General features: G+C 41.0%; 1 protein-coding gene across 1 annotated transcript; it reads right to left on the minus strand.

Moving 5' to 3' along the window:
• Window positions 1-26,202, minus strand: syndig1l (synapse differentiation inducing 1-like). The gene is made up of 3 exons (XM_071530257.1): window positions 25,672-26,202; window positions 9,167-9,304; window positions 1-159 (listed from the first exon to the last, which is right to left on the minus strand). Exons 1-3 carry the CDS (start codon window positions 26,200-26,202, stop codon window positions 1-3), a joined length of 828 nt encoding a protein of 275 aa, XP_071386358.1.
• Window positions 26,203-27,921: the final 1,719 nt, after the last annotated feature.

The raw sequence follows: 27,921 nt of genomic DNA on the forward strand, positions 1-27,921 counted from the left end.
CTATATGTGTCCTGGTTTAGAAAGGTAGGCGATGAGGGCTACCACCACCCCCACATACACGCCGGTGCCTATAGTGATGGAGAGGGCAGCTAGAAACAAAGCCCGTCGGGAGGCAATGTTGGCCAGCGGGAAGTCACCTTTATTCACCGCCTTGGTGGTCTGGAAAAGAGAGAGAGCAAGAAAGAAGAAAGTAAGGAGTGAGATACGGAGGGATCCAAGGAGAAAGAGCGACCCATTTTCCAAAGGAACGATAATTACAGAAGCTATTTGTTATTTCCCTGGCGATGTGAAGAAAAGGGATTGGAATGGGAGGATGGGGCCATTGACTGAGAGGCACAATGGAACCAAGGAGAGCTTGTCATGTATTGTAAGACTAAAAAATGTCAGCGTAAAAATGTCAAGGATTTGAGCTTATGGTCATATCAAAGGCTAGTGCTGAACGATGAACAGGAGATGACTTACGTGGATGTGTCATAAATTTCATTAAATTAAATTAAAAAAAACACAACAAAGAGCACATTTTATCAGACTAATTAATGAAATAGAATATTTCAAAGGACTATGAAAAGTACATTTTGTTAAACAACATCATCAAAAGACTTCAGCAAAGACTATACTGACAAGTGAAAGCTCAAACGGTCAAAGAACTCTTGTAAGAACTGTTAAAGTTAAGAGGTTCATTCAAAAAGTAGGTGTGCATATGCATGTGTCCACATTATTTGCAGGCACATGACATGTGGGCCTTTTTTTTTTTTTTACTTATTTTTGCCAGGAGATGAGTCCTTTGCCAGCATATCTTTGCTTGGCAACGGCCTAGTTATATATTTAAGAATGTGCCTGGCACATTTATGTTGGTCTGGCGGTCACGATTGAGGCGCGGTTCACGTCCCGCTGAAGCCAACTTGCCAGCCGCTCCAAAGGTGTGGTCTGGCGGTTAGCGATAGAGGCTTGTTGAAGAGGTGGTGGTTAGTGCAAAGAGATGCAAACCCGCCAGCCAGTCCAAACTATCAAAATTAACTAGAAAAAAAAACCACTAATAAAAGTAGCTTCACTAGCTGCTTTTCCTGAATTTCAGAATAGTTAATTTTGATAGTTTGGACCAGGTGGCGTGGCGGCTAGCGAATGCGGTTCATTGAAGAGCTGATGGTTGGTACGAAGAGGCGCTGTTCGCGTCCCGCTGAAGCCAGCCTGCCAACCGCTCTAAAAGTGTGGTCTGGCGGTTAGCAATGATGGTTCATTGAAGAGGTGGTGGTTGGTACGAAGAGACCCGGTTCATTGAAGAGCTGATGGTTGGTACAAAGAGACGCAAACCCAGCACCCAGTCCAAACTATCAAAATGAACAAAAACAAAATAATAAAAACTAATAAAAGTAGCTTCACCAGCTACTTTTCCTGAATTTCCCCAAGGGCATTAATCTTATCTTAACTTATCTTATCTTATCTTATCTTATCTTATCTTATCTTATAGGTTTGTAGGCCCTTGTCAAAGTCCACAATAAGAGCTTTACCAGGGGCTCCAGGGACCGTGCTGGGTGCTGCTGCTGCAGCAGTACTTTTAAGCCAGGTGGTCGTAGTCAGTAGTGGCAAGCAACAACACTGCTGCTGCTGCTGCTGCTGCTACAGCTGCTGCAGCAGTACAGGCCTAGTAGTGGTAGTTCCAGTAGTTCTCATTACAGATATCTGAAATATTTTAAAGTAGCATTTTGGCTAGTCATAATGTAATGAGAGATATTGTAAATTAGTATTTAAGCATTTAGCATCATTACATTACGACTAACTGAAAAGCTAATTTAAAATATCTCTAATTACATTCTGACCTGTCAAAAAGCTAATTTAAGATATATTTTTTTACATTATGACTAGTCAAAATGCTAATTTAAGGTATATTTTTTTACATTATGACTAGTCAAAATGCTAGAGGTATCAAACACAAGGCAGAGTCCAGTTTGGGATGAGGTTGAAATGTTGAAATTTATTGAAAAGGTTTGACTGTCTGTACATAGACCCCCCTGCCCCACCAGAATATAATTAGTGCTCTGCATCTTAGCTCGATGATACTCACTAAATGCACTGCTGATAAACATACAAGCTAGAGGTAGCAGTTTAATAATTGTGATTGGGGCCTCCGCATCAAAGGAAATGTCATTAGAGGCTGTGACTTGGACACCCATAATCATAAACTGTGGCCTACGAGCCTATATCTGTCAGGGTCCTGCCTGACTGCACATTTCAATTGCAATTTGTGAAATGTTGTAAAAATGCATTGAACACGGACACGGTACTTAGAATATTTTGGGGCCCCATGTGCCCTGCATGCCCGGTCAGTGATACAGGCATGATTCCAAAGTTTGGAAAACAACAATGAACAAATGAATAAACTCCAGGTTATTACAAAGTGCTCTTGAAGAAAAATACCAAATGTCAAACAGAAAAGAAGCCATGTAGAGCTCCTGTATCTTCAGACACTGTTGCACAGAGAGGGAGAGTAGATAAAAAGCCTTTATTAGAATATGGGCATATCTAGGACAAAGAATTAAAAAAACGACCAGGATCTATGCCCTGTTGAAGACCCTGTTGGTCGAAACCGGTCTGTGTTTTTAATTAATTGTCCTAGATATGCCCATATTCTAATAAAGGCTGTTTATCTACTCTCCTTCTCTGTGCCAGAGTGGCTGCAGACAGAGCTGCATGGCTTCTTTTTGTTTGACACGATCACATCTGTTGTTTTTGATCATGTAAAAAATCTCGACTAAACATCCCTTCTAAACAACACTTTCAGTCTCCATGAAATCTTTGAATTAGGTGGGTGAACAAGACCAGATCCTCCATGTTTTTCTTCTCTGCTTGTTATAAACCCCATGTAGCTGGCCTTTTGCCCTGCCATCTCCCTCTGACAGCTCTCTCAAAACTGGTTGGAGACAGAGACACAGAGCCACAGCCGCATAAGCTTTCACAGCTGAAAAACCCGTAACACTATAATAACCATCACCAATAAATGGTGAAGTAATCATTATTTAATCATCATTTAATGTTAACTAATGTTAACTACTTGATGTTTAGTCAATTTCCTAAATAGTTTAATCATTTACAGTGTACTTTTAAGAAATTAAATCAATGATATTTGATTGCCTTAATTTATTTGTTATTATGCAAGTTAAAACAACATTTAACAACATAAGTATATATAATTAATGATTAACAAATTATTTGTAAAACATTTATAAAGCTTTATGTGGGCCCCTATTATAAAGTTGTAACTGATGTTTAGAATGCTGAGTAACAAGTTATTTTTAAACATAAATTAAAATGACTTGGGGCCCTTTTATAAAGTTGCATCTGAGCACCACTGAAAAATGCTATGAGATAAGTATAAAAAATGCAACCACAGAAGAATGAAAAAAAAAGAACAAAAACTAATACCAGATGAAAGTGTTATATTGCTCAGTTTGCTCAGCATTGTTCAGTTGTTGTATTGCCTTTTTTATTCCATCTCTCATATATAATGATTACATTTGGGGCGGTCCACCCAAGTAAATTTCTGTGTTAGCTGTATTTCAGATGCTGTGACACACTAACGACACATTAAGATTCAGTGCTGTCAACCAGAGAAAGCATGTTGGTGAACTACAGTGACCATAATTCATTGCACACAGCGCATGGTATTGGTCAGACAGTCTGTGCCGTACTGAACAGAGAGGCAAAGTTTGAAACAGCCTGTTTCCTCTGTTCTGTCTATTCCAATAATGATGGACTTGATGTTGTGTGTTTGCAGCCGAGTGGGCGACTGAGTTCAGGTGTCTCGAGGTCTTATTCATGAGTGAGGGTAAAAGGGATCGTGACTTTGAGGTGCAGCGGCTGCAGTGATGTGGACGTCGTATCGGACTCTGGTGGGGAAGAGAGAGCTGAGCAACAAAGCACCGCTCCTGTTTACCGGCTAATCCTTGTTCCGACCCTCACCTGTGGTCACAAGCTCTGGGTGAGATCTCAGATACAAGGGGCCGAAATGAGGTTCCTCTGCAGGGTGGCTGGGCTCACTCTCGGTGACAGAGTGAGGCACTTTGGAGCGACTGGGAGGAGACCCCAGGACACACTGGAGGGACTACATCTCCCAGCATGCCTGGGAGCACTTGCAGGAGGAGATGGCGGAAATTGCCCTGTTGTCACTGCGATCCTGACCCGGATAAATGGCTAAAAAATAAATGGGTGAATGGATTGGATGTTGAATGCTGAGGAGGCAACTCATTTCTTATTAGCTGTATGCTATACTTGCTACATGTTAGTATATAATAGTCGACAAATGTTGCAGTAGCAAGTTAGCCAACGTTAGCCTCATTAGCTTATAGTTAATGGAATACGATGCTGACCTCGCTAAGTGAAATGTCAATAAAAATGCAGCCAAAATATAGTCTACATATATGCAACTGAAAACCAGCATTAAGTCCATCATTATTCAAAAATATTGACCAGAGGAAGAATGAACAGTTCACACGCAGCACCCTAAACCACTGAATAATCATACTATAAAGCAAGGAATCTCTGTCTGTCTCTCTGTCTGTGTGTCCGTCGCATATCTCGAGAACCGTTCGTCTGATCGACTTCACACTTTGCGGGTGTATTGCTGGGGACCCAAGGAAGTGCAGTGTCAGATTTGGTGCAATTTGGAGACGCGACACGTTCAATATTAATAAACATTGAATAAACAAGCGAACAGCACTCTGTGCAGCAGCGGCGCGAACGGGCACTGCACTAGTAAGTAATGATTTCACCATTCACCATTTGATTCACCATTTATTAATGATGGTTATTATAAAGTATTACCGCAAATTTACACATGCAGCCTTTCTTCATTTTTCTAGCCTGTTTTTCTTCACTGTCCAGTCGTTTTTCTTCACTCTCCAATCGTTTAATTAGTGCAGAAACAGTTTTAGGAGCCGACCAAGGCAAAGACACACACAGACTCATCAGACAACCTCCGGTTAAGGTCAGAAAGCAAATCTAAACAAAGGAAAAGTATTCAAGGCAGGGCCATTAGCTTCCGTGTCAATACTGTAATTATTGAAACAAAAGCACCGTTATGGAGGTCTTAGGGGAAATTAGCTTCGAGTTTGCTTTCAAAAAGAGACGGAATACATACTCCTTTTGAGGTTGTATTATGCCCCTAGCAAGGTCTTGTGGGAGAGAGAGAGTCTTAAAAAGAGTCTTAATGTGACAGTGGACAGCTTAATTAAGTCTCTCCATCACAGGAAACCGAGTGGAGTTGAAGGGCACAAGCTCAAATGGTGAAGGGACTGTTATTTAATTTCTTCAATGAAGGCATTTGTTAAACACACCATAATTGATTAATCAATCTATTGCTCTGCTTCACACCAATAATTAAATCAAAGCATGTTTTGGGTCTCCCTGAGGACTACGGTTTTGAAGGACTAAATGTAATGCTAATGTGGAGAGAATAGATGAGAATAGCCAGGGTGTGTGTGTGTGTGTTTATGTGCACACGCGTCTCTCTGCGCGCGTGTCCGTGTGTATGTGTGTGTTACAGTATAACACAGCGTATATGTCAATGTGAGGATTTTTCCTTGAGTCCCCTTGAGACGAAAATGGTTAGACGCATTAGGGCTTTATCTCCACAACCTTGACAAAATGATTGAAATGTGGTGTCATAGAAAAAGATAACATCTCAGACTTAGCTGGATGGAGACTCATTTTGAGATGCGCTCTCGGAAGTCAATTCAGCACCCTTAACAGGTTTTTCTTCCAAACAAACAACGCACGCAGCCCCAAATCTCTCTCTCTCTCTCTCTCTCTCTCTCTCTCTCTCTCTCTCTCTCACACACACACACACACACATACAGTGTCTTCTTAGCAGACGTCACAATAGTTAGTTCATTCATTTCCATCCATTATGACGACTTGTGTGTGCTGTAAGATAACTTCAGGGGAGTCTTATTTGCATAATCGTGAAAGCAATCACCACGGCTTCTCAACTCTTCTAGCACAGATGTCTCAGAGCTGAGAGAAACATTTATCAGCATCTCCAAACAAAGCACTCACCCCATTAGTGCCAATAATTGAAACTCAATTCCCCTTCCCAATCTAATGCTCAAAGCTAATTCTCCCCAGATATTCATGGTATTCAAGTCATTATCAGTTCCGTGTGTGTGTGTGTGTGTGTGTGTGGGAGGTGATTGCCGAATCCTAAAACTGCACCACAGAACTTTTTACCACAGAGAGTTTACGCAGAATGTAAGAGATGAGAGCGATATAAAGGAGGTAAAGCGGCGCGTTTGTATGCATTTGTGTGTGTGCTCTCGTCTGCCTGTGTGCACACGTTCCTCTTGTCTGTTTCGGTATCCGTTTCCTCAGTGACACCCACACTCAGCTCTCTCCTTGGGATGCCAAGCGTCCTCTCTGTTTGACTAGGCCTGACCTTCCAACGGGAAGAAAACACTATCGATCTGCCGTCCACTGACTCTATTACAGTCACTAACCTGCTTGTTTGTAAATGTCCTCAAGAGTGAGAAGCGAAGCTGATGCGCTATAATTTCTAAACTTTCCTCGTCGGCTCATTCTGCTGCCGCTGCAGCACCGCCTGTCAAATCCAGTGATGCATCTGATTAGAGATTCCTGCATTCTCTCTTCGTGCAGAAGGTGCAGAAGCGTAGAGGTATTCAGTGCATGCAGATAATCAAATTTGAGTCCCTTTTCAGCTAAAAAGTCACAGTATCCATGCGTTAACTCCTACTTGGAGCAGAATTAATTCATGTAGCTTTGGGCTTCTTGAATGACTGAATGAAATGAAGACCGGCGAAGTGGGTTATTGAACTATAAAATGAAGCACTCCCAGACTCCCACCATATCTTATCCTGACAGCTCTGGTCTGCACTTTCTAAAGGAGCGAGATTGGCAGAAGAGCCATCCATCCCTAAACACAGCCATCACTTCCCCATAATTACCCAGGAAGAATCAAATTAGCTGCTGACAAGATAATTCACTGACTGCCTTCATCTGCCTCGGACTACTCACATCCACAGATAAGACAGCTAAATGCTCTAGCCTTTGATAAGAATTTATAGTCAAAGACAGAAGACCAATTTACTGAAAAGCTCAACAGTTGTCTTTCTTTAGTGTGTGTGTGTGTGTGTGTGTGTATGTCTCTGCATGTGTGTGCTAGTGATGGCCTTTTCACGTGTAAGTAAGAGAAAAGTAGAATTGATTGGCGGTAAGACCATTTGAGATGCTGCATCATCATCATCAGAGTTGCTTATGTACAGTATTACCAAGATGAGGGAAAGTAGAGTCAGACTCCATTAGACGGCCCATTATGTGCAGTATGCCGATATTACTGGCTAACAACATATTGATTGAGGCTTCAAAATTAACAGTGTTGCCCTGTTGTACATTGATTGAAAGTCGCACACAATTCCATGGGCTTGTTCTCTGTGGGAAAGAAATGCTGTCATTGTGAAGAAGGTATGAATCTCCACTTTTCAATAGTTAAAACATACATTGCATATTTATTGCTGGTGTTTACAGGCCACATAGGGTTTCATGAAACACCTTGGTGAGTGTTGTTTTGACATATAAATTATACACTGAGGCACTCAACAAGTAAAAGCTCTGATGTGGTGTGGTTTGACATGATGTGGTTTTTCAGATCAACACGTGAAATATCTGTCATGGTTTTACTTGAAGTGTTTACATGCTACATGGTATGAGTCTTTATCTTTAAATAAAAGTAAAAACCTCAGGCTAGTGCTGAATGCCAAGCTGTTACCCATCTTTGGATTTATCACACAAGCTCTGGATCACAGGTCTCTCACACGCACACACACAGAGAGGAAACTTAGTTGCTTGAATTCTTGACATTATAAGTCAACAAATGTATTTGTGTACATGGAATGAAGCCAGAAAGACAGCTTCTTGTTAGACAGGCAGTTTGTATGAAAAGCCTTCTGTTTGCTTTGTGTTTCAGATAGAATGTGGACGAGAAAGTGAAATACTACAGTAGGGCTGCAACTAATGATTATTTTCATTATCGATGAATCTATCGATTACTTTTCGATGAATCGATGAATCATTTAGTCTATAAAATGTCAAAAATAATGGCAAATGCCCATCACAAGTTGCAGAGCCCAAAGTGATGTCCTAAATTTCTTACTTAGTCTGATCAGCAGCCAAAAAACCCCCAAAGTATGCATTTTATAATGATATGAAATGGAGAAAAGCAATTAAATCTTAGCATTTGTGAAGCAGTAACCAGCAAATGTTTGGTATTTTTACTTGATAAATGACTAAACGACTAATTGATTAGCAAAGTTATAATCAAGTAATTTCCTATCGATCAACTAATCGATTAATCGACTGATCATTTCAGCACTATACTACCCAGCAAAGTATATTTGTCCATTCAAACACTCTGTTGACCTTTGTAGCTAAATCTAGATAACATTTGCTACATCATCATAATAATAAGATTTAATAGATTTAGATAAAGAATTAGAAATGTTATATTCTGAAGGACAAATGTTTTTGTATTTCATGTCATGTTTTTCTTTTTTTTCAAATTCTGCTTTTCAAACATCAAAATTCAGATTCAAAGAGGCTGTTTGATGTTTCTGAGAACTTGAGCGGTGTCTTAAATCATGTTTAGTAAGTCGGCACACCTGTAATTGGGGTTTATCTTCAATCCCCTTGAAAACACCACTAGTTCAAAGACCCACTCTCGTCTGAGTACTTCGAGCACCTCTCTTCTTAGAGTTTACAGGTAGAGCCTTGAATGTGATTTATAAGCCCTTCCTAAAGGTGGCTTTCAACTTGTTTACAGAGCATTGGACAGCCATTAGACATTGGCCTTGAGTTATTGATGGGTGCCTCAGTGAATAAGAGGCCTTGAGTTGGTGGTAAGAGTCAGCTGTCAGTGCTCTTTTTTACGTGATAGCCCTGATGTTTGGGTGATGTGTGTGTATGTGTGTATGTGTATACTATATACTGTGTATGTGCATGTACACTATGTGTGCGTGCTTGGTACGCGACCACGAAAATGCGTGTATGTGTGTGTGTACATGCACCTGTTTTATGTTATAACCCGACAAACAGATGCTGTGTCATTCATGTGACAGACAACAACTGTGTGTGTGTGTGTGTGTGTGTGTGTTTGCGACCTTACCCCCTGTGAGAAGTAAAAGGCTGCTATTCCCAGCGGCCAGAAGCAGCAGAGCATGGAAAAGATGGCCAGACCCAGGTGGTCTCGCGGAGGGACGACTATGAAGTTATCCTCACTCTCACTGTCACTGGAGCAGTCTGTCTGCAGAGAGACAACAGCAACTCAGTTCCAACCACAGTGACAAACATTATGTTCCGTATACAAGGTCAAAACTCTAAGTCTAATCAGCTTTATTTATCAAGTACCTTACGTGTACGAGCAGTGATGTAGTGTTAAGTGAAGGTAGGTATGCTATGACTGCTGTATTTTCAGAAAAGCATAATCTCACATGACTCAGCAGTTTGACACTACTTATTATGATGTATTCTAGGGCTGGGCGATACTTCAATATTATCATTTATTGTCTTTCAGTGGAATCATATTGTGATGATATGAAGATTGTGATACTGTGATACACAATTCTGTTGTCTAAATTGATCATAACCACCAAATTATACTTAAAAACTCAGAGTTTTGTCTGACATCACACCTAACATTAGGATGCAGTTCAATGTTGTGAACATCAATTTGATGATTTAACATGCAATTATCCATATGTATTTCTTATGATTATCATGATATTGATTTCATATTGCCCAGCCCTAATGCATACTATGAATCTATGTCATCAAGTGTATAATAATCATAATGTAAATGCATCCCTGTGTACAAGGAATTGATTTGGTGTTATTCACATTACACAGACTTCACATTAGCCAGGATATATTGTCAGGCAGGGCCTAACATACAGAGCAAGTGGGACAAGGGGACAAGTGATGATTAAGGACATAGTTCACAATATAAAAATATACATAGAAACAGTACAAGAGCGCAGTACAAAAGTAAATGTAGAGACTGGGGAGATTTTATAAGTCCAAGCCATTGGTCGGGCAAAGAATCTGCATAAATCAAAACAAAAGTAGGCACTATGTGTAATAGCAAAATATAGAAGAGTAATGTCACAGCTCCTTTCAGTGGCCTTTTGTGATGGCCCATTAGTTTCTCATTAGTTTTCAGCTATGCAGATTCCTACATCTCAACAGATGGCATGAGAAAAAGCTCCGGTTGAAAGTACACTTCATTTCAGATGTGAAATAGTTATGAATCAAACAAACCTCCTCCCTAAAACTTTATGAAGCTATTTCATGCTCCACGCAACATTCCTCACATGTAACCACAATACATTTGGCAAGAGAATAGCGGCATTCTCTGCCACGTTGATTCAACTGCATACGTTCAGCCAGTCACTGCCTCAAGGTCCTGAGCCACTGCAGAAAACACCAGTGCAGTGCATCACTTTTTTACAGTAGCTTTGTTATGACCATGGTTTGACTGACACCCCCCTACAAACACAAACATAGACACACACACACACACACACAAACACGCACAAACACATTATATCCTCCCAACAACAAAAGGGACAGGAAGAATAGCAGGAGTTATGCTCTATGGCGGGATATGCCAGTAATGAAAACACATCACAGATTGAGGGCACGGTTTCCGTACGAGCCAATAAGCTGCAATCATCCTGTGTGAAGGATAATGCTCAGGTAATAACACTGGTGTAGTGTGAGGTGGAACACGGACAGTAAATGAGGAATGAAGAAATCGAGGCTGCGGACATAGTCTGTATGTCAAAGAGATGGGACAAAATCAGACAGAAGATAGATAGATAGATAGATAGATAGATAGATAGATAGAGATAGAGAGAGAGAGAGAGAGAGAGAGAGAGAGATGGGAGGTGTGGAATATGCAGTGAGTAGAATACACACTGAGCTGTACTAACAAGTGAAAATACAATTCACCACATTTCAGATGGCAATCTGAACAAAAGAAACGCCTATTACCTCCCTTCTGTTTCCCCTACATTTCCATCCAGCAAGCTGGCACTTAGTCACACTGTAATCATTATTTATAAGAATTTTTTGGGTTGAAAAACCTAAATCTTGCATTTTCAGTCTTTGCCTGACAAATTTGGACTCTTATTTCAACCATAACCTCTCAAGATCTAATTTATTTATACAGTTTAAAGTTACAGGGACAGTGCACATTAATAGACATTTCTGTAAATGTGCCACTTTAGCCATCTTAGCTAATTTTCAACTGCAGTCCCTGGGCAGGTGTAATGACAGCTACAAAAGACACATCAAATACATTAAATCAGGAACAGCAATACTGTACATATAGCAGAGCACACTTCATAAGAACACATAAAATACTTTACAGCAAGGACAACAATACATAAAACAAAGCACGCTTCAGGTTATTTGAATAAGTTACAGAGTATGGTCACACACTTGATTGTCTTTTAACCATAATTTTAAATTAATTTTAAATGAACAATATGTGTCACAGTCTCTGATAAGTGTTGACTAGTGTTGATAAGTGTTGATAAGTGGCAGACTGTTCCATGTGTGAGCTGCTCTCACTGAAAAAGCTGACTGTTCGAAGGCAGTCCTCCTCATAGGTATTATACAATCCCCTCTTGCCGCAGACGTAGTATGTCTATCATCAGTTGTTTTCTGCTTTATAAAAGCACTAAGGGGGGGAGGAGCCAAGCCATGCAGAATCTTATAGACAAGACAAGTGTCTGTAAATTTGATAAGATTGTCCCAGCTCTGTAAATTATGATTTCTTGGGCAGTAACAATGGTGATGGGTGTTTGGCTTCCTGTCAAGCACCTTAAGAGCCTGGTGGTAGACTGTACAGGTTTGAGTATTGTACAGGAGGCTTGTGCCCAGCTAGTCAAACAGTATGACAAACATGACATGATCATGACATTAAAATATAGTGTTGCTGCCTGGAAATTTGAGTTGAATTTTAAGTTGAAATTTGTTACCATCTTAATTTGTTTTTTAAATGTAAGATTAGAATCAATTGTTACACCAAGATATTTGAAATCAGATACCACTGTCAGCTTTTCCCCTGCAACATAAACGTTAGGTGTGAGATTATCTGCTGACCTCTTAGTGAGGAACATACAAACTGTGTGACATAGGCCATCACTGCCGTGAGCTTACATGCAGCTTGCTGTTTGGTAGTTGCGTGTACATAAATGACAGTATCATCTGCGTACATTTGAATCTCAGACTCATTGCATACAGTGGGAAGATCCTTTATGTAAAGGCTAAACAACAGGGGCACCAGAATTGATCCCTGAGGTACACCAATATCACAACTAAGGGCTGATGACAGCTCACCATTTAAATGAGCGTTCAGATTCATATTTTCAAAACACACCACTATAAGTTATAGCGATCTATTTTAAGACACAAAATGTGCCCTAAACACCATTGGTGGACAGGGAAGCAAGACCTTTCTGGTTCTCCTCCACATATAAAGACAAGCTTGGGGCACAAACAAAACCACTCTATATTGTCGATTTGTACTTCATTTTCTTCATAATGCAACGCTGAGGCAAAAAGGTCATAACACATGAGCATAAAGCAGCCTACATTCTGCATAATGTCACTCTGCTTCCATGGCCTTAAGCGAGGACTGGGGCTACATACTGCAATCTCTCCACAGCCAGGCTGGCTCTGCTGTGCCTTAGAGCTCACTGATAATATCTGCACAGCATTCTGCCTGTTTGGAGAATGAAAAGGCATCATCCATGGATTCAAGCTGTTTGGTTGGCCCAGGTTTCTAGGGAAGAGGGAAACTTAGAGAAGAAGAGACCGTCAAACAGTCGACCAATGAGGCCGACTGGAGCGGTACAGACAAACAGTCAGTACAGACCGACAGTCAGACAAGCCCAAGGCACTGGCTGCCCAGATATACAGTAAGGTCATTAATCATAAACCTTCCAAATGGTTACAGGAGATCCAAAGCGGATGAAAGGAGAAAATCCACCGTGGTCCCCGATCCATCAGCAAAGCTGTCTCATGCGGCGATTATCATAGTATGATTACACCATTATCTTTTATTATTCCCCAAATCCATGTCATGCAAAAAATTCCAAACCGACTCTCTCAGCAACATGTGCCAAACTAAAAGTTACAGTCGCAAAGCCGCTTGAATCACTTTGAATCTCACAGGTTTTTTGATTCGCCCAAGAAGCTGAATTCAATTTAGAATCAATTGAATTTTGTTTACCAATTGTCCACCTGCTTTTTAACGATTGTGTCTGTGTGTTGTCATTCATTCACAACCTTCCATATGGAAAGTCCTAATGACTATGCATGCTGGTGCTGCTAGCTGCTCTCAGATATGTCTTGTGGGCGTACATCCTGTCAACATGAGGCAACAGGCTGACAGGTAACGAAGAACTAATGGATGGTTTCACCACTCTACCATGACAGCCTAACCAGGAAGAGGGCTTGTGTAATTTATTTGTTGCCAAATTGCCTCCACAGCATGAAGGAAATGAGCCCCCATCCCCTTTTTATGCCCCCTGTTCACCATTCTCCACACCCTGAGATTTCTCTTTCCTCCTTTATTTTCCCTCCCTCATTTTATGTCAAGAAAATGTCAGACAGTCTTGCACCACGGCTGCTCTGTGTAGCTATTCTCATTGTCTGTTTGATGGATTGCAGGGAACCTTATGAAGGTGGCATGAGGGTAACATGAATTGAAATGTGTACTCTGCGTATTGTGCGACTCTTCTGTGTGCAAATGACTAGCTGTTTTCACAGGTTGTCACGTTTATTTATGTATCCCCATTTTTTTTATTTCTGCATTGCTAATTCATGAAGCAGCTATAGAAATTCCAACTAAGCGCAATGGAGACGATCCATGTACATGCTTTTCAAGGCCACTGTTAATTGGGGATATATAGAAATTATAAACAGTCATGTTCTTGCTTTATGCATGTATTGCTGACATGCTTATAAATGCAAACCCATGTAATGAGGTCTAACCTCTTAAATGAGGCCCCAAAGGTCTCTGTAAGAGCTAGCTGTTTGAGAAAAGAGAGGGAAAGGGGGTGTTTATATCATTTCCCATTGCTGTGTTAGAACATGGATCAAACCTTGCTACTGGGTCCATAGAGAACACAATCAAAGTTGTATACTGGAAGCTTGGGTACAGATAAAAAGAAGAAACCAGTTTCCAAGCCTACGGAATGCAATTGCTTGCCTGGATGCAGAAAATTGTCAGCAAAGCCCACATGAAGGAAACAACACACCACAAATACTTCACAAATGCATTTAAAAGACAATGAACATACTGAATCAAATCGCCCAATGAAATTAAGTCTAATGTCGTCTTTTTACCCCCAAGACGTTCCACATAACCAAACCCAGTGGTTGAGATTACGCAAAATTCATTGCTTTGCAGAGGCATCTTATTCAACATTTACTCTCTAATACTCCGAGGCTACACAAAGGTAAAGTGGTACAGAGGGAGGTTTGGATGCAGAAACAAAGAAACTACTTCACAACCCGAGAGAATTAAATTACTTGCCTGAATGCATAACCAAAGTTAATCAACAGAGGCCATTTAGAAGGATGCAGCACAAAAACACATTTCAAGTACATTTCCAACCCCATAGCTATAAATATATATATATATATATTCATATGAAATGACAAAAATTATGCATGATGTTATCTTATGATCCCAAGCACTTGCCACAGTGTCAAACCCACGAGAAAATGCATCATTTGAAAAGGGAGAAGCAGAAGAATAGGTCATGCAGATCTGTGGCCCCTTAATAGTCTTCTCTCAGCTAATTACATTTCTACAAAACAAGGGGGTGCATGTTCCCACAGCACAAGAGTCATCTGTAGGTCATCTGGCCCCTCTGTCTGTCACGAGGCGGCTCCAGCCAAGACAACAGTCGGCCGCACCCTCTATGCATTCTAATTCAACATCAATGCAACTTAGCCCCGCTCTGTATCTCTCCACGCTCCAGATGGCCATGTTAAGTTATGCCAGGGCAGGTACCCATGGCCCCAGATGTGACCAGGGTACTTTCTTGAGGGTTTATAATTTATCAGGCAGTGTGATAGAGTGCTGGCAATAGGGACGGCTGGTATAAAAAATACAAGCTTTACTGAGCTGTTAATAAGGCCGTTTGATTTACACGGTGACAGGGCTCGGCGGCCGTATGAGGTCCAACACACTCAAGGACCTCAGTGGGACACTCAGTCACAGAGCGTGTGATCACAATGACAAGGGCCTGCTCATGATACATTCCTCTCAAACGTCTACTACAGTCTGTGGGGGGATGTACTACCTGCTGTGAATTAATGAATAAAATATTTGTTTTTCTCATTGCCCCATGGCCTGGTGATGACAGTTATGCTGCTTAGAACTGTGTAATACGGCTGCGATAGGAAGACACTTTGCATCACATTCACATAGTAGTCACATGACAGACTGAAATTCACAAATAGAACTGCGTGGAACAAAGTAATACAGTTAGGCAGGCCATTTCTATAGTAATACATTTTAAACAAATCATTAGCTTAATGGACAAGAGAAAAGTAACAACTAATTCTTGCTGTTTGAAACTGGTTTGAAACTGGAAAATTATTTGGCCATTTCAATTTTGGGTGTATTCACATGTTCTTGAAGAAAGGCTTGTTTCTTGTAGATGGTAAATAAGCTTTTTTGAACTTTCTTAATCCATAACTTTTACCTTTTACAGAAGCAAAATAGATGTGAAACAGTCAATCTTTGCTTCAAAAGCTCAAATGATTAACTTGAGAGTGACAAAAATGTTTTCAATTTAAGAAATCACTATGCAGAAAAGCCAGTAACAGCGTTTCAACAGGGAGTGGTATAATGCAATTGCAGTTTGTTTCCTGAAAGCAACTCGCTTACCCCCAACACTAAAGTAAGTAAAGGCGGGGCTGGATTCAATGATATGAATATTAGCATAACCCAGAATTTAAGGACTGCAAGCATCATGCTCATGCAGTCAACCCCCCACACAGCAAGCTCTCGCTCTTACAACTATTTATTTAGCAAGTTAAGAACTGAAAAAGTGAAGCAATTCACACCAAGCAGCTGAGCAGGAGAGTGTGAGCCAGCGTCCGAGACTCCCGGGATTTCAACTATATCCAGAGCCAACCGCCCCCTGCATGCTGAGATTAGTGTACTGCCGCTCTGACTGAGATTGCAGCAGCATTAGGATGAAGCGGCTAGCATCAATAATTTAGCGGGTAATTGATTAGCCTGTGGCTGCGGCCGTTTAATATGGGATATGGCGAGGCAGGGCGGTCGTATTACATATTCACACCCAATGAGAAGGTGTCAAATCAGACCTGCCAGGCTAATGGAGAGGGACAGAGCAGAGATGGGAGGCTGACAAGCCCCAAGGCACGGTCCTTTATAAGATAAAAAATCCCACTCTTCTCTCTGTCAGCAAGTGATGTGAATCAAAAAGAACTGTAGGAAACCTAAAGGCCAGACAATGTCAGATCCATAAATGGAAGTGCATTGTAACTTCCAGTTTAGTTTTGCATACAAAGATGATGAAAAAAACACATACTCCATGTAAATCCAACAGACTCATTAATGAGAATCACTGCACATATCTGTCTCTAACATACCATTCAGATTTGTGATGTGTAATCATCCTGGCGCGGCTGATATTAACCAAAACTCGCTGCATTACAGAGGCATGTTTCTCATTATTTACTTTTTAATACTCTGAGCTGCCATTCAGGCAAGGATTAATAAAGCACCAGTGGAGTCTGGCAGGGAGCCGATACTGTGCTGCTTTATTCCTCGTTGAGGGGCTTTATTCAAAATCCAGTGTTAGGAACATCTTTGCTTGGCTGCTGAAGAGGTAGCAACTGTGGCTTTGTGTTTCATCGTATCATTAAAGGTCGAGCAGCATCCAACAAAACAAGAACTACAAGTGCATCAAAGACTGAAAAAAAAAGAAGATTTTTCTGACTATATGTGGCACAGATCTTATTTTTCATTGCTCTCTAAACTGTTGGAATCATTTAGTCAGATATGTTTGGCATCAGATATGTATACTTAACTGATATTTGGTAATGTGATGTATGCCTGGATTCTTTCACATTTTAAAGCCTCATCAAGCACTTAATAATAGTTACAGAGGTCATATATAAAATAGATCTATAGTCTAGTTGATTATTAGAATGCCATTTACTTTCTTGATCATTACTATAGCACCAGTGAAAAGAAAAGCAGCCAGCATTGCTACTATGACCACAAGAAGAGCAGCAGGAACCTGTTTTTACAAAGGTGTGTGACAATGGATGATCACTGATGCCACAATGGTTGATCGATTTCAACTATTTTTTTTAGCAGGGAACATGCTTATTTACATATTATTTAATTTGTGGATACTTTTCTATAACTTCACACCCCATTAACTCTGTGGTGTATGAAAGCTGTTCCAACATATTCCTGCCAGGACACACAAATCTTATCCATGCCACATAGCGAACAGCCTCACCAAACTATCAGATATGAAGATCCTATTTTGTCTCTTGGCTTGGCCTACTAATGTCAGCTGCACTGTGATGCTCTGGAAGGAAAAAAAATGAGTGCGAGTAGTTGTCTTGGAGGCTGGTGCAGAGGAAAAAACCCTGATAACAAATTCCTGGATAATTCTGGTTATGTTTTACTTGGGCCTTATTTTCCTAGTTTTTGCCATCATAGTGATTGATTGTGTTCAAATTTTCATCACTTACTTCACTGTCGAGTTTTATGTATACTTCCAGTTCGGCAGGAACGCTGCTCTCCAATACACACACACACAGAGCCAATGTAATTTCCAACAGTGGAACCCAAAAAGCGATTAAAACACGTAAAAAAGAAATACGGTACAAAATTATTCTCAAAGACTCATTGGTAATCTCATAAATCCACAAAGTTAACTGGTAGGAAAGAAGGACCACTACAGTTGGAACATTTTCTTCAAAGCTTCAAACAATGTTCTGAGGATCCAATTTTTTCTTGGGAAGTTTTATAGTATTTATTCAGCACCGAAGTGACGCCTTTTGACATGTCAGAAGTTTCATTACCTTTCCCGAGCCACATAGCACAGCTTAAAATTTTTACGGACGCCAAACCGTGGAATAAATATCCCCAATAAGCACAGGAGAACAGGCTTTGAAATCCGACGGACAGCTAAATCGAAATGATCCGAGAGATTGGTTTGTCATTTACTGCTAAATGAGAAATGGGATATCCCTGAAAGATTTTACTAGAATATGGCAGGGGCTCATATGGGGTGCAGGGCTCCTCAGAAAAGGAACAATATGTGTGCACTGAAGTGAAGCACAAGTACATTTTAGATTCAATGAGGGCATAAGGGCTCATGTCCCCTCAGATTTAGTGACAATGGATAACCCTTCCAATCAAACCTGGTTCGATGAAAAATGCTGCAAAGGTGAAGCAGGGGGCAGTTTGTAATATATTTGTTTTAAAACTGATCTCTCTATTGATTTCACTCTCACCTCTATGATTTTAGTGAGCCTCTGCCGGTGCTGAAAAAAGGGTACAATGAAAAGGGTTGGGGAGAGGCCATTTTTACTGAAATATTACTGCACTTGGGCAGGACTAGCACATGTCCAAATTATAATCTGAATATGAAGTGTACTGATGAATGCTAATTTCATGCACTGGAGATGGAGTAACAGATGGCAGACAAATAGAAATTGCGCTCCTTATTCCTAGATCATGTGAGATTTTTTATGCAGGCAAAAAATACATGAAAATGTTAATGTGCCAAATGCATATCTGCAAGATCAAAGACATCCAGGGTCACATCATTGCTGAGCCGTTGTTCTGCACTGCAGATCACGGAAATCTAGACAGCTTGAATTTTTTGAATTTCTTCATCAACAAAAACATTTTCGTGATATTGAGGAAATTCTATTGAAATTTGCTGTCTTCATTCAGCTTTTCTAATCATAATTTGTATAAAAATATTCTAATGGAAACCCAGGTATGATCATTGAGGAAATTGTAAAAGGGCAGCACTGAGATCAGATTACAATCGAGGTAAAGTCAATTCTTGTTGATTCCTTTTTCCTGTGATCTCAAAATGAGTTCATGAATGGTCAAGCCCAGCGAGCTCTACAATCTGAGGCCATCACCACTATTCACATTTCTTTCCTGATATACAACACAGAACACAGACTGTTTTTTTACCTGGGTTGCTCACCATAATCAAGTGACTGACTACGACCACAAGGCAGCGGTTGTTCATAAACTCATATTGGGTTATATGTGCTAAAAAGTGAAAATGTTCTAAGTTAAAAATAATTTTACAAGAGACAATGCAGACAGTTTTTGTCACCCTAATATCTTTCAAGTTAAATTTAAAGGGAAGATATAAGTGGTTTAAAACGATGGCCAGCCCCTGGTTTCCCAGGACAGAGCCTGTTGGCCTGTCTTGTACTGTCTTATACCTCCTGGCACTGGACTGTTGTTAGATAGTAGTACTTTGTCAGTTGAGTCTTCGAGATATGGAGAGTATACCTGAGACACAACTCCTCTCACTTCCGGGAACACCAAGTGAAAATTCTCCCATCCTACTATGGTTTAGCAAGGAACTGCATTCTCTCCCCCCAGTCACTGGGTCCGAGGCCCTTTTTTCTGTTGAGGCCAATCTCACTCACCTGCCAGGACTGCCTGGCAGACCTCCACTGCCCACTGTACAATTGTTAAGGCAGGAGCTGATAAGAAGAGGAGACAGATTAGATTTCCTTGATTGTCCAGCCAGGCATAGAAGCACAGGGCCCTCTAAAGCTGTCTTTACACAGAGCATCTATATCAGGTTATTGGTGGACTTGACCCGGGGTTGATTTCTGTGTAAAGATGTCAAGCCGGGGAAAAGGGGGGCTAAAATAAGGCAGCTCTGACCCACCTCACCACCTAAGAGAGAAGCAGAGGAAAAGCCAGACCTAACTCAGTATTTGTTCTGTGTAAAGTAAAGCCAGGGAACTGCCTGTGCAAATTCCATGGTAACCATGGTAACCATTGTAACCAATTCAATTCAATGTGCTTTATTGGCATGAAAGTTCACAGACAATATTGCCAAAGCATCAAGATGAATATCAGTCTAGGTGTGTGTGTGTGTGCATGTGTGTGAGAGAGTCAGTGCCTGGACAGAGGAACTGGGTTGCTGCGTGTTCAGCTCCCATACCCAGAGCCTCCATCACAGAGTGAGGATCAGTAAACTATGTGAAGGAATTAATGTTTGTTGGTAACAAGGGTTACACACATTTTATATGCAGTACACAATAACATTCAAAGAGAAAAATATCAAATATGTGGGGTTTCAAGATATTGAGAGATTAAGATTATGTTAATAAAAAAAAAAGAAAGAAAAAAAAGAAATAAATAAATGATTAAATAAATAAATAAAATAAAATAAAAGTGTATTGGTCACTCACTGTTCCTCAGGTTGTGGCAAGTTTCTACAAACTAAGCCGCTAGGTCTGCTGTGTTTCCCTCTCCTAGTAGAAGTTGCAGCTTTGATTGATCAAGCTCTCTGAAGTGGGAGACTTGGGAGCTGAACTTGTTAAACTAGATTTCTCTGGTTGAGTTAAATTTTTTACATTTTAGGAGGAAGTGCATCTCCGTCTCGACCTCACCTGTCGAACAGTGACCACATGTTCTGTTTTCTTTTGGTTGCCATGATTACTTATGTCTTCCTGTTTCGATTGCCAATTGGTGGTCACTGAGCCTGTACCCGGTGAGGATCTGTCTCTGCTTCCTATCTCCCACAGTAGAGAGATATTCTGCCAATTGATAATCTCTTTTTAGGGTCAGATAACATTCTAGTCTACTTTGGCTTTTAGTTTCTTTTTTCCAATGTTCCAAATAGGTTTCTTTGCATTGTTTAATAATTTGGTTTGCTCTGATTGGTGTTGGTAAAGCAGTGTTGGTGTAACCATCTGTCGCCACAACAAGCGTTCCATCACCTGTGTGAAAGGTATGCGTGGAAGTTGGGCTATAATGGCAAACAGTCAATTGCAGTCTATTTGAGGCGATTCTCTCTTATGGTTTACACCGTACTAGAGGAATGAACATGAGGTGATGTGGGACAGGCACTGTTGCCAACTTGGCAACTTTGTTGCTAGACTAAACAACTTTTCAGACCCTCCTGGCTACTTTATTTCCCAAAAGCGACTAGCGACAAATCTGGCGACTTATTCCAACCTTTGCAAACAATATTAATGTGTGGAGTCCTAATGTATTCAGCGACAAATTGATGACTGACGACTGTGACTGATGATCACGGCGAACCCCATACACAGTGTAGCCCCCCTCCCTCCGCTAAGAGCAGGGACTGTAGGTTATATATTGATATGCAAATTAGTGTATGACATCATCCGGCGACTTCTAGTGACTTTCTGAGCAGCTAATAGTTACTTCCCTTGAAAAAGAGTTGGAAACACTGAGGGCATGGCATAAGCATTTGACAAAGAGGATAAATGTTGAACAAAGCATTCTGGGGAATCTCAAGGAGAACTGATAATTGGATGTTTCGGTGCCTTGAATAAAAAGTTAGCCGTGGCAGCTTGCCCTCTGTGCTCTAAAACTTTTGAGAGTGTGAGGTTAAATCATACTGAGTTCACAAACTTCTCCAGTAACAGTGTCAACAGTAACCAGTCAGGAGCACGGTTCAGTGATTGAGTTTCTCATAGTGCACTTCATGTTTGACAAGTGGGGATACTAAAAGATGGGGAGTTAAGTTCCTCTCCTAGTTTAACTATCCCCAGTAGATACTATCTGTATTTCACTCATGTACTTTGATATTTGGAAAAATTGCTCTTTCATTTTACTGTATTTTAAGCGAAATATACAACTTTTTATTCCACTGCATTTATCTCTGTAAGTATAGTGTTTTTCTATTTTTGTGATGAGGTCCCTCTTTGGCTGAGACAACTACAAGTCCAAGAGGAACCAATAAGAACACACTCTTTGCCACCTACCCCTAATAATATGTTAAAGAGAGGATTAGGTAGAAAAAAAGATCGCCATTTTACACTGTTTCCAATATTGCATGCAACACCTGGCGAGCGCTGACATTTCCCATAACACTCTGTGCTGCCAATCCTCCTTCTGCCACCACCTCATGCCTAACACAACACAGAGAGAATTGTTTGCTGTGCGGATGATAATAACGCTGATCTCTATAATCACAGTAATCATCCTTATAAAGTAGGTAGCGCACGCCGCGTGATTTGATGAGTATTCCACCCATGCTCTATCAGACTGTAAGACACATACTGTGGTTTAAGAATTGTTTGCTGAGCTTACAAGAAGCTAGATAATCATCTTTCTCCTGTTTTTGCTCTCATGTAAGTACATTATGCTGATGAAAACTTTTCGAATAATATGCAATAATGTGTAATGGCTGCACCATTCTGCATCGCAGGAACCCCTCAATGTGATCACGGTTTCAGTTAAGCAATGTGATTAGTAGAAGACACGCTTACAATTTCCATAAAGCAAGTACTTTATTGGTTGCTATGCCAACTCTTGAGGTAACCAGGGAGCTAGTGAGTGATCTTTTTGTTTCATCCTGTTTGTTTGTTTTTATTCCTATGTATATACACTACTGTGAAGACAACATTTGACAGTACATATGCATCGGTAATGCATTGTATAATAGCCATAATACCCTTGAGGTTGTTCTTTCCTGTGATTATGGGTACTTCACTGATGCATCACCACCAAACCTGTAATAGTAGTAAAGGTTGTGCTTCCTCTCGGGTATTGTTGTTATAATGCTGACTGTGCTTTATGATTTTGCCCTGCACCGAGCCGCCTCACTGTCATACCCATAATCAAGGTTAGAAAATAGCTATCATTGCTGTACAAAAGTCATCTTTTTCATCAAAAAGGAAGAGCTTGCTCACATTCTTCGACACAGACGACCATTGTGAAACTACGAAAGACTGAGCAGTTTAGATTATAGCAGAAAATTGCCTGGATATAAAGGTATCAAGTTCCATCCCTTTGTCACACTCCCAATCCTAACCTCCTCAGAGGAAGTCTCCACTACCTGAAGCTTTTTTTCTTCTTTATACCTCTCTCTAAAAAAGAGAAAAAGAGATTGGATTCTATTTTAGAGAACTTTAAATTGAAGGTTTTCAGGGGATAAATACGAAGTATTCTGCACTCGGGTATCCGAAAGCACTGCACACGGACCATTAGAACGACAGTAAGAACGGTGGTGTGTGTTTAACATTTGGAAAACACACACACACACACTCACAACCAAAGTAGTTACAATCACCCACCAAATCCTTGCCATTTTCTTCCATTTACTTCCATTAAACCTCATGGGTGGCTAAAATAAAAAAACAACAACATAAAAACGTTCTGATTTGTGAGCAACAATCTCTACTGATACAGTCTGAAGACAGTGATGAACAAAAAATGAACAAATTACTTTGCTTGAATGTTCTTTCCCCTTTCAAACAGCTATGGAAATGCTGTAAGTACGTTTTGCATAGTGATGTCTCGTTAAGTTTTGACCAGCTGAAGCACCGAAGGGCCTGTGCTTTCCAGGGGATGGAATTCCATGTCTGAGGTCTTGATATCGTGTCAGACTGCGGATGGGGTGGTAGAGGAATCCCACACTTTGTTGTGTCATTGGTCGACTGCCGGGAGGCTACACTAATGAGTCCCACTGTGTATTCCTCTTTCCCTCTTGAAACTGGCTCTGGGGCTTGATGAGGCTTTTTTATGCACTTGTTCATTTGTGAAGGGGAAGTATGCGGGAAAAGTACGAGCAATATGGTAATGTGTTCACTTAACCTTTTGAACGCCTAAGATAAGCTTCCAGTATGTTGTTCGTAACATTGTACAGTGGATCCACCAAAGAGGCATGATGGGGCACATCAGCAAGTGTTTTCAGGGTGTCACTTTCCTCTGCTGTATGTGAAAATCACGATCTCTTCAGGCACATTAGTGGGCCAGCTGCACATGAAAGCCATATTAGGAGTTTTTCTCATCTCCTCCTCATTCCTCGAGCGAAGCTGAGGTAATCTAGTTAGTGGAGAACCGTGTTTTTGCCCAAGACTGTTTCTTTATTCATGCCCTGAAATGCGTCACCTTTCTGCAGAGTGAGGTCCTTCACTATATGTGCCCATGTCACATTGCATTTCAGCAGTTACATGTTTATCACTGGAATTCAGGTTAATTCTCGTGGACTCTCGGGTGTGTGGCAGTCCATTAGGTCTACAGTATTGCAGGATATTGGCTGAGCTCCATACACTCGTCTTTACACCGCTGCCCACCCAATCCCCTAAGTCCTGTGGAGTGCTTTGTGCTGTTGGCTGTGCTAGCGAGAGCGAAAATACTGTAGCTAATACTGTGGCTACTGTAGCACCTAATACCCCTAGGTGATGCAGGCATGGGTGATTTATTATTATCTAACGATGAATTTTTACCAGAGTTCTGAATTGAGGCCAAGGTCAGTAGATCAAATGGGATTTGTGGTTAGTAAAATGTCAGTGTGATCCAGGCATTGTGCCCAATCCTTTGGTGTGATGACAGAAAAAGTACACACACCACAGGCATACAAACATGCTCTCGCTTTCTCTCTCTATCTCACATACACACAAGCACATAAATAGGTATGCAAGCCAGAGTTAAACTGAGATATCGGGCCGATATTGGCCTTCTATTGAAAATCAGATATCAGCCTGTCAATATCATCCACCTCCTAGATGATGGAGATTCCTCCCTGATTCCCCCTCCTCCCAATCACAGAAAATATTCCAGCGTGGTGCAGGAGCATTTTACTTAACCAACTTCAGGGTTATGTTTAAAATCTGAGAAATTTACCTCACCCTACCTTTAGGGGCTCCAACTGAACTAAAAGAATTACATTTGGATGGGTTTCACTGGAGAGTTTTAGTGCCCCATGCTGTTTCAGAGGATTTTCCACCCCACCAAGACTAACCTTCTGGGGAAAACAGTGAATACCTCTCATTTTTAGGATTTTTTTTGGCATGAAAACGGTCAAACTTTAAGATATTAAATATCAGCACAAAAGACTGGTTATCAGTAGCTTCCATCCATAAATATCAGTACCTTCAAAAACCCTATAGGCATGATATTTCAAATGGGCCACACCTACAGAGTGCGGTACAAGCGTGAAACCCTATTCAATTTCTATGGGCTTTTTCTGTGTTCTAATAATGTATGTGAAATGTATAGTGTTGTTAATTGCCCATAACCTTTTCACGTCTGTCAAACAACTGCATGATCATTATAATTTAATTGTGTGGAAGTCACAAAATGCTAACAAGCTAGCAAACTTGAACTTGAACTTCCGTTCAAAAGAGGACAAATTATTTACACCATATACATTTCACATAAATTATTAGAACACAGACAAAGCAACCACAGAAAATGTCAATTTATTGATTTGCTCATAGAAATTGAATAGGGTTTCGCACTTACCGTACCGCGTTTTGCCGTGTCATCGCCATTCTTATCTATTGGTCAAACCCTGATGCAAGCTCTCTATTTCTTACTTTTTCCCGTTTAAGCATTTTCTCTCTTACCTCATACTCCACATACTCTTCCTCCTCCACCTCATAGGAGACGGTCTGGATCTTGACGTGTTCCCCGTCCTCCAGCAGTTTGGCCTGGGGATCCTCCGTGGCGGGCGCTTCTGTCCCGGCCGTGCTACACACCTCCTTCCCCTTCTTCTCCGTGAAGGTAGTCTCGCAACACTCACTTTTGCATTCCTTAGCCTTGATGCTGCCACTGTCCTCCTTGTACAGGATGAAGTTGGGCCTGTAGAAGGCCTCTACCGCCAGGTGCAGAGAGGTGGCGTCCAAAAGCTGCTGAGATTTTGTCTTCCCGTTGGTACTGTAACCTCCTCCACTGACCACGTTACCGTTATTCACCTTTCCTCCTCCTCCACCTCCTCCTCCTCCTCCACCTCCCTCACCACCACCTCCACCTCCAACAAAGTAATTGATGATGTTCTCCTGGTACTGGTTGTTAGGGAAGTCGCCTCCGTAACCGTTGACCATGTGCTTACTGTTCTTGTCCAGTAGGGGGTTTTGGAGCTCACTGAGGTTCTCCATAGCAACAGGGGCCAAGGGGTCAGTGGTGACGTTAGCTCTAGAGAGGAGATGGGGGAGTGAGGGGTGTAATACAACAGGATACGGTCTTCAATGGCGCGTGTTGATGTCAGGGAAGGTGCTACTGGCAATCAACACTCTGAAATCTACAGAGAAAGAGAGAATAAGACAGAGGGAGAGGACAAGAGAGAAAGCGACAGCAAGAGAGACAGAGAGAGAGAGAGAGAGAGAGAGAGAGAGAGTTCAGGTTAAATGTTAAAACTAAAAGAAACATTCATTTGACATCTACCAGGAGGTAACAGTTTACCACTTGCTCACATCAGATCAAAGTTTAGCTGTCACTCCCACAGCAGCAACAACTTTTACAACATCACACTTGTCAAGAGCCTCACCTTGCAGATGCTTCAATTAGCTTTAATTTGCATCCTCGCACTACACACATATACAAACACACACGCACGCGCACACGCACGCACGCACACGGGCGGACATGCACAGACACACACACACACACAGACACACAGACACACACACACACACACACACACCTACACACACACACACACACACATACACACACACACCCCGGAGCACTAACAGCCATACATCAAAGCCTTGTCATCTACTTGAAATGTCCATTGAATATTAACCTTTGCTTTGTGTGTGTGTGTGTGTGTGTGCGTGGGTGCGTGCGTGCGTGTATTTTGTATGGATGTTATCAGGTGTCATCAGCCCCATAGATATGGAGCAGTAGGAGCCTACTACATCTACTAGTAGGTTCAGAAGGCTGTAATCTTGTATGATCATACGTCTCTGGATTATGTTTATTGTGAAATCACTTTGACATTGGCACTGACATTTTCAGCTTTCAGCATGTTTTATAATAACCAAATCCTAATGAGATGATAATTGCATTACACAATGGTAATCTCTCATGACAGTGGACTCAGTACAACAATTTTCCACCATAGTGTTTTCTTGTAGAAAAAAATAAATAAATATATAATATACTGTACATTAGGTAAACAGATTAGCTATAGGCCTACTAACTTGTGTTAGCTTGCCAGAAGCAAGAAAGCCCTTCACCAAGCATATACATGGGTTCTTGGATAAGGAGGCTAGCTTAGCTAGCCAGCTAACATGCTTTATAATGTTGATATCCTAACAAGCCGATCATTGCTTTGAACAATGATAGTCTTATCATGCCAATAAATGTTTTCAATAATATTGCAACAATGTTCCACGTGGACAAGTCTCCTATATGGACAAGTGGACAAGTCTCCTATGGGACACGACAGAAACATCCCAGTAGGTCAGTCTTCTAAGGAAGAGACTGATTGGGCATCCAGTGACTCTCTGCTATGTGTTATCATCACCCCCCTCATCCAACACCCCCCACCCTTTATTCATGCACTGTGTCCTCTGAGGGTGCCACTCCTTCACTCTGCTCCCCCTGCTCTCTTTTAATCCTTCCCTTACGTGCGTACAGTGCAACGATCACTTATGTTCCTTAGCTCTTCTAATCCTATTCTACAGCAGCGTATTGATGTCATAGTGGGAAAAAAATATAGACTCAGTATCTTGTTATAATGAGAAATTTTTCTCATCAATCTTTTTCTCGTTATGACAAGATATTTTCATGTTCACGTTTTCACATTTTCACGTTTCACATTATGACATCTTTTCTCATAATAACATACCAATTTATCTCATTATAACGAG

This window comes from Centroberyx affinis, unplaced genomic scaffold, assembly GCF_046629955.1.
Source record: "Centroberyx affinis isolate AG114_WGS23_722 - 3 ecotype Tasmania unplaced genomic scaffold, CSIRO-AGI_Caff_v1 ptg001906l_1, whole genome shotgun sequence".
Classification (NCBI taxonomy): Eukaryota; Metazoa; Chordata; class Actinopteri; order Beryciformes; family Berycidae; genus Centroberyx; species Centroberyx affinis.

Bases quoted from the DNA above. Each gene is read 5' to 3' on its own strand.
- syndig1l (XM_071530257.1), bottom strand. From the start codon at position 26,202: ATGGAGAACCTCAGTGAGCTCCAAAACCCCCTACTGGACAAGAACAGT. The intron at 9,305-25,671 runs GTAAGAGAGAAA...GTCTCTCTGCAG, and splicing joins AAGAGTATGTGGAGTATGAG to ACAGACTGCTCCAGTGACAG. The intron at 160-9,166 runs GTAAGGTCGCAA...TCTCTTTTCCAG, and splicing joins CCTTTTACTTCTCACAGGGG to ACCACCAAGGCGGTGAATAA.